Source organism: Diadema antillarum, unplaced genomic scaffold, assembly GCF_040938485.1.
Source record: "Diadema antillarum isolate AM-2024a unplaced genomic scaffold, OU_Dant_1.0 seq00001263_RagTag, whole genome shotgun sequence".
Lineage (NCBI taxonomy): Eukaryota > Metazoa > Echinodermata > Echinoidea > Diadematoida > Diadematidae > Diadema > Diadema antillarum.
In genome coordinates, this window is record NW_027272045.1 from 12,285 (window position 1) to 23,811 (window position 11,527).

General features: G+C 39.9%; 1 protein-coding gene across 1 annotated transcript; it reads left to right on the plus strand.

Annotated features, from left to right (window-relative positions):
- Nucleotides 1-1,081: 1,081 nt before the first annotated feature.
- LOC139745387 (bifunctional peptidase and arginyl-hydroxylase JMJD5-like) lies at nt 1,082-11,211 on the plus strand. The gene is made up of 7 exons (XM_071655781.1): nt 1,082-1,184; nt 2,317-2,447; nt 3,751-3,882; nt 4,565-4,643; nt 6,016-6,238; nt 8,348-8,459; nt 9,785-11,211. Exons 1-7 carry the CDS (start codon nt 1,106-1,108, stop codon nt 10,061-10,063), a joined length of 1,035 nt encoding a protein of 344 aa, XP_071511882.1. The 5' UTR covers nt 1,082-1,105; the 3' UTR covers nt 10,064-11,211.
- Nucleotides 11,212-11,527: the final 316 nt, after the last annotated feature.

The following is an 11,527-nucleotide window of genomic DNA, read 5'->3' on the forward strand; positions in this document are numbered from 1 at the left end:
GCTTCCATGGGGGGGGGGGGGGGAGGGGGCTCATTTGAACAAGTTAAGATCATATTACCATACTAAACATGCTATTTGTCAAGTTTGGTGAAAATCCCTCGTAGATATTTCAAAAAGATGCTGAAAATGTGGAATATCTACCTCCACCCCTCGACCACCAACCCCCCCCCCCCCCGCACCCCTTGATCAGCCATAATCAAACATGAAATTTTAGTCAACATAGCACTAACTTAGCTCTATCTTTTTCGGTTCGACAGATGAAGAAAAAACATCAAGCGTTTAGGGACTCTCGGAGGCTTCAACTCCTCCCCCCCCCCCTTCGTTAGGAGTGGTGGAGGGGGGGGGGGGACTCATTTTTAACAAATTACGATCATATCACCATTAAGATGTTATCTGCCAAATCTGGTGAAAATTCATTGTGGGGTTTACAAGAAAATTCTGAAAATGTAAAAAGAAAAAAAAAAGACAGATGGTCGCTAAGACAGGTGGTAAAGATGATAATGGTTCATTCGCAGCTTTGATTGAGAGTTTCTCTTTCATCTATACATAATACAGGTGAAATGAATGGTTTGCACATTTCCCGGTGGCTTTTGCACATTTCCAGGCAAAATTGAACATTTGCACATTTCCCGGCGTCACGTTTGCACATTTCCCGTTGATGAAATTTTGAGATTTGCACATTTCCCGGCAAGACGTTTGCACATTTCCCGGCGTTTGCACATTTCCCGGCGAGACGTTTGCACATTTCCCGGCGTTTGCACATTGTATTTTCCCGGCTCCACTGATCTTCCTTTCTAGCTAAACAAAGGTGAAATCATGGAGTGTACGATCTTTGGTGAAATAACCAACGTTTGGCAGGTTAGTGAATAGACAGAAAGATGCGTCTGTCCGGAGGAGTCTTTTATTTTATTTTATTTTTATTCTATTTCTTTACGTTATCACTCTGACCTGCTCTCCTCCAGAGACAGGGGATCCGTGACCAAGTAACGTCTCCGCTGAACATCGCCGACGACCACCAGATACTAGTACATACAAGACATTTTTCGGTCAAGTTAGTGAAGATCTTACGTGTATAAAGCGGAGGGAAGGCCCGAAGGGGTGAAGCATGGAGCTACCGAGAATCCAAATACCCAGAGTTTCCTCCCTTACAGACGATGTTTTCAGAGATCTTCATCTCAGAAAAGGTTTGTAGACTAGGTCAGATATTTTAGGCCATTCTGTCGAAATCTAATACATACATGTAGATCTAATTTACATAAATTTACACTCTACTCTGTCGGAGAATGCAAAGACGATGAGGTTGTGATTCAGTCCCACATATTGCTATTTTTGTTGGTCATCTGAATAATTCCATTGTGCGCTTATATTTTGTGTGTGTCAGGTTGTATGGTAAGTCACCACAAACCATATGACTGAATGAACAGGATTAAGTTTATTATAATTCTGTTTCCAGTGGTCATTGGAAAAAAAAGAGCAAATGATACTGTGATACACACAGTTTTCATACAGTAAACTTTATGCAGTAAAAGTAAACTGATCTTGATATCAGTGTAAACTATCACTCCCAGTATCAGAATCAACATGATCAAAGCCACTTTTCTTGGCAGCGTAACATAGTTGTCATAAATAACATTAATTTAGTCCACAAGCGCAGGTACTCTTGTCCATATTTTGGGAACCTGGTATACCAGGTTCCTGTAAAAAACTTGTTAAAGCAGTAGGGCCTACTGAAACCTAGTAACTATAATGAAACATATTTCATTCCCCTTTGGTTTTGAATGTTGAAATTGTTTGGTAGGCAAATTTTTCCTTTCTAGTTTGATTTTTGAAGAAGATTTAGCACAGGGCCCCCTCTCTACTCTAGATAGTCAACTGGGATATCATATGGCCTAGTTCTATGTGTTAATATGCATTGATGCGAGACTGATAATATGAGACATGACACACAAATTTATAAGCTCTACATGCCAGTAAATTTAGTTATATTTGTACATGCCCATACATACATTATAGTTATACAAACTATGGTATGCATCATTCAAGCATATTAGATAGTGATCCAAATACATGACGAAGAAACATTGCTGTGTGTTTGGGGGATCTGCCATGATTAAAAGAGTAATCCTTTTCAGCTACAATAGTATAGGCCACCATTGTGCTAAATGGCTGTGGTACTGCATATGGCCTACTGTATTTTCAAAATGAATCATTGACATTGAGTGTTCTCCAAAGTCATGTTATTGGCATGTAACCTTGTAGAATAAGTTTTCACATCAAAGTAAGTAATAATTTCCTTTGCTGTTGTTGTCATTATAGGAGTACCTGTAATCATTACTGATGTAGCAGACAAGTGGCCAGCAGCTGACTGGACGCTAGATGAACTGACAAGGAAAGCTGGTCACAACAAAGCCTTCATTCGACAGCAAACTGACCAGGAGAGCTACAAAGTCAGTATTCTTTACCTGGCTCGACTGTAAGGCCAGGTGTCCCCTTTGTGCTTCTTTACAGTTGAAGACAAGGACTAGAATGATATTTGAATGATCAATTACTGTAAATGTTAATATTATCACAAACATGTGAGTAATTTTTGGGCTTTGGCTTGGTAAGATGAATTGTGCATGTTTTTGCCTTTGCAAAATCAGGACATTGATTTACTGGAACACATGGCATTGAAAAATATACATGTGCATGCTTTTATTTTCGCGCTAGCTGCTAGTTGCCTGAAATGTGTGAAAATTTCCACACCGTTAAAATTTCAACTAATACAGTACTTGATGACCTACATTGTACTCACTTATTCTAAAAAAAAAAAAAAAAAATGTCTCCATGTAACCATTTGAATGCACTATTAAGTGTTGCCTATACGTGTAGATGCACACACTTATTGCACCCTGCATGTAAAGTCCTGTGGAGGAGCATGAAAAAGCAGATGTGGACAGACTAATGAATGAAGTGAACAAAATAGATAAAGAAGAAGGATAGTGGCTTTTTGGTCAGTGTTAAAGTTGATAAAGAAGAAGGATAGTGGCTTCTTGGTCAGTGTTAAAGTTAAGGTATAGCAGCATTTAAAAGGGAGGGCTAGTAACTGATCAGTGGGAATCATTGGGAATGCTGGGGGATGATTGTTCCAATCCTTGTGGGATTCATTTAAGAGTACATTATATCTATTGTTGTGTGAAAATTATTTGCTTCAGAATGGTCTCATATTCAAGTATTGTGCAGTTTAATGTTTCCAGGTTAGCATGCCTGTATGTAGCAGTGATTGGGCATTAAACTGCACATTACTTGAATGTGAGTCGCTGAATGTGAGACCGTTCTGAAGCAAACAATTTTCACACAACAATAGATAATGTACTCTTAAATGAATCCCACAAGAATTGGAACAATCATCCCCCAGCATTCCCACTGATTCCCACTGATCAGTTACTAGCCATCCCCTTTAAATGTTTTACTCTCAGTTATTTGAATGTGAGCATTTTGGTAGATAAGAATATTGAATGATGATTCTCTGTTAAGACAGATCTGATATCTTTTACAGGGGTTCTTGTATTCAAGGTCATTTGTGCATGTATCATGTGTGTGTTGGGGGGAAATGGAATTAGACTTTTTTTCTTCTGATTACCACTACCTTTTGGTGTTTTGTACACTAGAAATTAGTTTCTCCCAGCATTGATTTTCCTTCATCAAATATTTACTATGAGATTGTGGAATGGGAGAGATGTGAGCATGGTTTGTTCCTTCTTCATTTAGGTTGGCAGGTCATACAGCATCAGGGAGAGTCCTCTCAGTGACTACATCAGTGACATCCGAGCCGAGAACAGCCGGGCCAAGAGCTCCTACCTGGCTGTGCAGAACATCCGCAGTACTTTCCCGGAGTTGGAGGTAAGAGGCACATCAGTTTTGAATGTTTCGCTGGCTTAGCTGCCTTGCCTTCAACTTTAGAATAAGTTGCATATTTTTAAACTCAAAAAGGTTAGAATTTGTCCGCTCTCTATTATGGATCGCTGCATACATGTATGCTGTAGTGTAGTGTGGCCTGAGGGAAATAGAATGTGAATTTTGATGGATTAGATTTTATTTTGTGTTCTGCATTGAATCACAGGGAATTTTCATATAATTTTCCGCTGGAACGATACAGAAAAGTTAAACATGTACAGGAAATCCTGTCTATGATATATATTTATATTCCTGGGGTCATGCATTCGTGTGTGTAAATATCTATTCATTGTTTTCTATATTTGTCATTATTATCTACACCAGGGTAGAATTTATATGTGGGTTTGCGTGCAGATATGTCACGAAAGCAATTGTCGTATGAGCAAATATCCATTATATCAAGCTCATTTGCACATTAAATTTGTAAGAGTGAACCACCACTCTCTTTCAAAGTTCATGAGTTTTCCCTGTTTGCTTTTTTTAGTTGTTGCAAGTGGGATATAGATATCATGAAATGAAAAGAAGAATGTATTAATCCCCTGCCTTTCTTGTCTGTTGATAAGAATGTAATATCTGTCTGTTGTGTTTAATACCAGTTAATATTTGTTTGTTGATATTTTGGTAATAGGCTGATGTCCCTGTTCCAGGATATGTTGGAAAGCTCCATGGAGGACCATACCTCTGGATAGCAATGAAAGGACATTATGGTGAGCGTACACTGGGGGAGGAGTACTTTATACACTTATATTTTCGCGTACAGATATTTTTGCGAATGACGAGGTCACGGACATTTTCGCGAGATGTTGCTTTCGCAAATTGACACAGAGGTCTTCATAAGCGAACTACTACCTTAGAGTATGGTGACATTTTCGCGTGTTGTTAGATTCACGGTCTGACTGTGATTCGCGAAATTCGCGAAAAACTCTCATGAAAATAACAGCTTATCCATACAGTATATGCAGAGCTTGACACTCACTTTTCCTCTAGTGCCCATGTGGGTCACTGAAATTTTCATCGCCCGAAAAAGACTGGCCTGAAATTAGGGGAAACATTCAACACATTTTGAATCTCAATTGTCCAAACGGGCCAACAAAAGATAACCCTTTTGAAAAATTGGTGGCCCAACATGAATTTTTAGTGACCCTGGACCACCAGGCCACTGCTGATGTTGAGCCTTGGTGTATAGTATAGCTTTATACACTGATGTGACACTCTGTGATAATACAATGCCCCTACCTGAAGAATACAGATTTGCAGACGTAGCACATGAGCTTTAGATACTGTCATACACGATATATTTTGAGAGTATAAAGGATTTCACAAATTAGAACTTGAAAAAATGACTTCAAACTAAGTTGATAAACTTGATATCGAGAACCACAGTGATGCAATGTGAAACAAGTATACCCTTAATAAAGAGAAAATTTATTGATATACCACCTTTGAACTGATGAAGAATGTATTTGTGTTATGGGTGGCAGTATTTTTGCAAATATGAGGTAGCAGCAAATGTAAAAGAAAACACTTTTCTACACTAATCAGTAAAATGTTTTTGTTTCCTTTTAACCCTGTCGTGATGCACATGATTAAACATTCAAATTTATGAAGTTCTTCCGTCGAGATGTTTTCATTGCAACTGATTGACAAATTGCCCTACATCGACGTAAATAAGCACTGAATTGATCAATTCAGTGCTTATTTACGTCGATGTAGGGCAATTTGTCAATCAGTTGCAATGATTAAACATCTTGAAAATATCATGCAAAGTGTATTATCATTTTTTGTGTGTGTCAACTACTATACTGTAAAAGTGAAAATTTTTGCGGTGTTGACATTTTTGCGTATTTTGTGCAACCAGAAACTAGCTCGAAAATAAAGGCACACAAATGTTTGCTTGCCATATGATTCTGTAGTTGATGTCTTGCTTCCGCGGAATTAATATCATGCAGAACTCATCTTACCCGACTGAGCGTGAAAAATATGCACTTTTACAGTACTGTGTATTCCTCAAAATATTGGTACGTTTAGTATTGGCCAACCACTTTTAGTCAGACATGTCTCCGTGTTGTTCCCTCTCAGAATTCTGTCACTTTGACCCAGATGACGGTCTGCTTGTAATCCTGCAAGGCTCCAAAAAGGTCAGACTGTATGGGTGTGACCTTCGACCTCTCTACCCTAATCCTCTGGGGTCAAGGGGCAGGACCATCCAAGCACAGGTCAACTGTGACAACCCTGACACAAGTGCTTTCCCAGAGTTTACTCACGTCCAGTGCCACGAATGCGTGCTGAATGCAGGTGAAATGTAAGTTCAGGACATTATGAAATGGTTATGACACTTGATTGCAATATTCCCTCTCTCTCTCTCATATATGCTTCTATAATTTTAGTTTAGTATTTTTTTTTTGGGGGGGGGGGGGGGAGGGGGAAGAAGGGGTGGAATTTCATGATACACCAAAGCCAGATGCATCTACAAACACATGGTTCAAATATAGCGTTGTGTTCAGATATATGATAGTCAACAACATAAACTTGAATTGAACAAAAGCTAAAACCCTTAAAGCCCAAACAAAGTTCTGGTTCGCCTGCAAAAGTTGTCAAATTTCGCTCCCAAATGTGAACGTATGCTTAGGAAATGTGCAGGAAAACGATGTTATAACAAGATATTAGATGGGTAACGACGAAAATGCGAAATATTAACCAAAAAGGTTCAGTCTCAGTACTTACCCGAACGGGGTCAGGCTAAACTCGGACTCGGGGATAACTCGGCTTCGCTTTGACGGCGGGATGAGTTGTAATGGTTGTCCCTCTGATTGTACAGTGTTGTCCTATGGGAGCAGCCTGTATAAACTATAGCGCTTCGTGTTCTGGCTACTCGCAGTAATGGTCCGAGTTGTTACAACGCGCGCATCAAAAACCTCTTTTGCGCGCATGCAAAATTAGTGTGCGCCTATCAAGCACCTCTAAAACAATCAAAGGCGCTTGATAAACAACAACAAAAACTCCAAAGACCGCGCGTCTCAGCAACTGAGGACTGCGCGCTGTCATTTTTGTTTTGTTTTGTACAGGATTACGTTAGCACGCACTTTCCTGTCCATTCAGTTAGGCCTCATTTGGTATCATGCAGTGGCCAGTAGAATGTGGCGATCACGAACTGCGTGTGAATTGTCTGAAGTAGGGTCGAATTTTTCCCGAGACCGAGTTAGTCTGGAGCCTTGTGGAATAAAAGTCGGTTTTCCTACTATTATTATTTTTCTCAAAATACTCCAAACCGACTCATCATTCCGGCAAACCGCGTCAGCCAGGTAAGTTTCTTGGTGGACTCTTTTGATATATTGCAAGAAAAAATGAATGGTGCTAGACGGGTTCTCAAGCACTTACCGAAACTTAGTTTTCACTTTAACCCTAAAAAGGCCGGGGGGGGGTTGAATCAACCCCCCCTTGACATTTTTCGCGACTACTCCGCCGCGCGAAATTTTTTGACCGCACCGTTCGCTGACTTTTTACTTTCAAGTCTCGCGCATCTTTTGACACCATTTTCGCGAAAATCGCGCATACCGTTACGATGCTGCATGACGTTTAATACATGCCTGTCAGACCGAAAATGGCTCAAAAACGTGATTTTGTGTATAAAGTCTATGCAAATGGAGTTTTCTCTTCTTATTCATAAAGATATGATTATTTTCACTTTCATAGGCTGAAACTAATTAATTTTAGCATAATTATGCTTGAAATAGGTTCTGTCATACATTTTGCGGGAAAAAAATGACAAAACAAAAGGTCGAAAAAACAAAGAAATACGTAAGAAATTCATAAAACAATAAAATACATAAGAAATTGATTTTGATACCAAATTTTTTTTTCAAGTACATTGTTAGGAATGCTACAAAGAATGTTTTCACCAAAAATTAGGATTCTAGGAGCTTTGATTTCTGATTTAGAGCAAAATGTATGATTTTATGCATATATTAGCATAATTAATTATTATCATGAAAATTTTCATTTCTTTTTGTAAAGCTTGGTATAATACGCCACAGGTAATGCATGTGCCAAATTTCATGGCGATTGTGCGATCGATGGCTGAGATCTCGGGGGGGTTGAATCAACCCCTCCCCAGCCACAGATCACCCAAAAAAGTCCGGCCTGGTTAGGGTTAAAAACCCTGTGCAAATATCAGACAGAAATATATGAAGTTGTAAGGCCAAGCTCTTGAATGCATCTCTGATGTCATAGTATTCCAGGAGGTTGGTCTGTTGCAATCTCAGACGTTGAGTGAAATTCTCGCACAGGAGACAAATGTAGAAGTCATATCCCAATACACACCGTACATGGGCAATCCATAAACAAGAAGGGAAAAGGGGGATGAAAAACTGACAGTGTTTTTATTTTTTTCCAATGTGATCTTGAATTGTAGGTTGTTTATTCCAGCCTTCTGGTGGCATCAAGTCACATCACTTGAGATGACAATCTCTGTCAACTTCTTCTTTGGTGACGGCGGAGAGAATGAATACCTGGCAAAGATCATGGTTAGTCTCAAGATACCTTTTGTTCTTTGCTCTCAGAGGCAGAATATGCATTTTCTAGATCCTGCATTCTTCTGTGATCTCTTTCTAACTTTTTGATAGTTACGTTTTTGGTTTTGAGTTTTATTACCAAACAAATCAGGGAGAACAATTCTATAAGACCAAAGACCACTGTGGAAGAGAATGTTTGACAAAAGTTCATATTACGTTTTCATGATTGCTTCATTAGTGTATCCCCCGAACAGAGTTCGGAGGATACTATTGCATTTGGCCTTATTGCGCTGCCACCGCGTCCGCTGCAGTTCTTCTTAGGTCATCTTCAAATTTGGCATGAAGTTGTATTATGGTAAATACGAAGATGCCTATAGTTTTTGGTGATGGCGCCCTCACTTAATCTGTCTTTATACATGAAAAGGTAAATTTGACAGAGTCTGCATGTGTGTGCGACGCTGGCCTTGTTTCTTGACCGATTTTTTTCAAATTTGGTATGTGAATGTATCATAGTCAAGTCTATACACCTGTACCTATTGATAATGCTGCCCTCAATGTTCCACCTTTTACAGGGTCAAAGGTCACCCTGATCATGTGAAAATTTGCAAACTTGATTGTTATTCAACGGATTTTATTCAGACTTGCTAAGGAGGTGTATGGGTGGTCATTCTAGATGAAGGACACAACAGTTTATGGTGACAACGCCCTCAGTGTTCCGACTTGGATGCCATGTCACATTTCTGGTGTGGACTCTATCAGCCTAATTTCTTATCAGATTTTCTTCACATTTGGCAGAAAGGTGCATGATAGTGAAATGAAGATGCCTGTTGTTTTTGGTGGTGGTGCCCTTGCTTGTTCTGTCTTTATACACAAAGCGGTAAATATTTCAGGGTCTGCTTGTTTGTATGATCCTGTCTGTGTTTCTTATTGGTTCCCAGTTGCCATATTATTCAACAGTTTAGCCTAAAATGGGGTATGGGGGGGGGGGGGGGGGGAGTTCGGGGAAAACGTGCTCAATCGGGTCCCCCGGTTGAGTGCTCTAATTAACAGTTAATGACAAGATGCATCTCTTTCTGTACTAGATCAATTTGAGGCAGTAAGTGGCATGAAGACTTTTGTGATGCTGATCTGATTGAGAAGGAATGCATACATTATGCCATATCATCTTCTTATAACCTTGCTATAGTGTGACATTGTTGTGGAATGGGGTTGTAGTACTGTGTGGCTACATTGCCCACCCGAAACAGAATTGTGTATGTTATTTTGTGTGAAAACTGATGTGTTGACAGTTAAGAAACATTATTACCTCATCACATTACCTCCTTGCCATCTCCCAGGAGCCTATGAGGTGGCAAGCTTTCTCCCACTGGCTGCTGAACATTGTGGAGCAGAACCGACCCTTTGCCTCCTTTCAGCGAGTTCTGCAGGATCTGCCTGAGAGCCTGACCAGCTTCCTCCTCAAGACGTGGCACGAGAGACCCTCCCCGGAGCAGCTGGACCGCCTTGTGCGACTGGTCCTGGAACACATGGACTTGGAAGCACTTCCTAAGGGGGAGCCCAGGACCTCCAAGCACCCGCCTGTCATGAAGATCCGGGGTTTACTCTGGAGAAAGTGAAACCTCCGGGTCACTGAAGAGCATGCGCATATTCACTATGATGCAGAAAACATGTGAAGCAACATCTGATATTGTCTTGCATGAAGTGTTGTCATGGAAACAGCACCGGATGTGAAATGTTAGGCAGGAATACAGAAATACTGACAAAGGAGCTGAATGCCACTGTATGTTGATGAATACATTGATCCCTGAGGCAAAACAGCAGCAACAACAAATGCCTGGGAATTAGAAAGCAGGAATCCTGATGATGTGAGGTCACCCACTAGTGCGCCCTGACAGTGTTCCACATCATACTTACATGCCGCGGTATGTTCCCTGCTGGTATTATATTGTCTTTGATCCTGTCAAGCGCATAGTAAAAGAAGATGTGGCTACATGCATAGTGTTTGCTGTAATGCCTCGAAGCCCACAACATTTATTATTGCCATAAGTTGCAGTTCCCTACTTTTGTTCATGATTCGATCATTCAGTCTTAATGCAACCTATAGCTAGTGATTAATAGTTGACACTTTGGTTGTGCATGAGGTCTACAGATCCCCAATGCAAATAGTGGTCAAATTTATTCAGTTGATGCCATGCAGTGTGAGGGAATGAAATTTTGAAGGAAAAAAAATTGCCTAAGGTCAAATAGCAACAAATTTGCCTGAAAACATTGATGTCTTTCTTGTAGTTCATCTGACTCTCTGTCTCTGCAAACATGATTCGTACCATAACAATATTTATTTCCAGTACAATGTACATTGTGTATGTGTAATGATTATTAAACTTTCACTACACACCCCCTCGGCCAACAAGATCGATACCCATATCTTTTTCTTCTTTTTTTTTTCCTACTATCTCGTTACTGCCTACTAAACCATTACTTTTTGTCAAAATTCTCAAAATTCATTTAACGCGTTGTCCAATTTGTTCTCTAAATACATGTAACACATTCATTATAAAAAGAACACCCTGCTGATATAAGCAATTTAGTATCTCCTTTTGTGTCAACCCCCCCCCCCCGTAACTACCTCATTATCGATACATGCCAGTAGCACACAAAATGACAATTTAGAATTTAACATCAGTAATAAAACATAACAATACTTGTCATTCACTCATAGCCTTATCCATCATTTGACAGATTTATTCCTTTGAACAATATACAAACTTAGCACGCCATGACATAAATCGAATGTGCAACATAATACCTTAAAAATTAAGTTGTTGCCAGGATTATAGTCCTGAACTGTATTTGCCCGAAACCCGGGCAAAACCCCCAAATTCTGACATTAGTGACTTCCGCTAATGTAGTTCCTAACTCTGACAAGATTCTAGATTCAATATAGATGATGAAGATTAACGTTCTCCATATCTGTCCTTAGTCATCTAGGGTGGCGTCCACAGGACCGACTGTGAAGTGGCTTTCACTTGGAAATGTATTATCAGGACAATCCGGCTCAGTTCGTTGAGCAGACTTCTCAG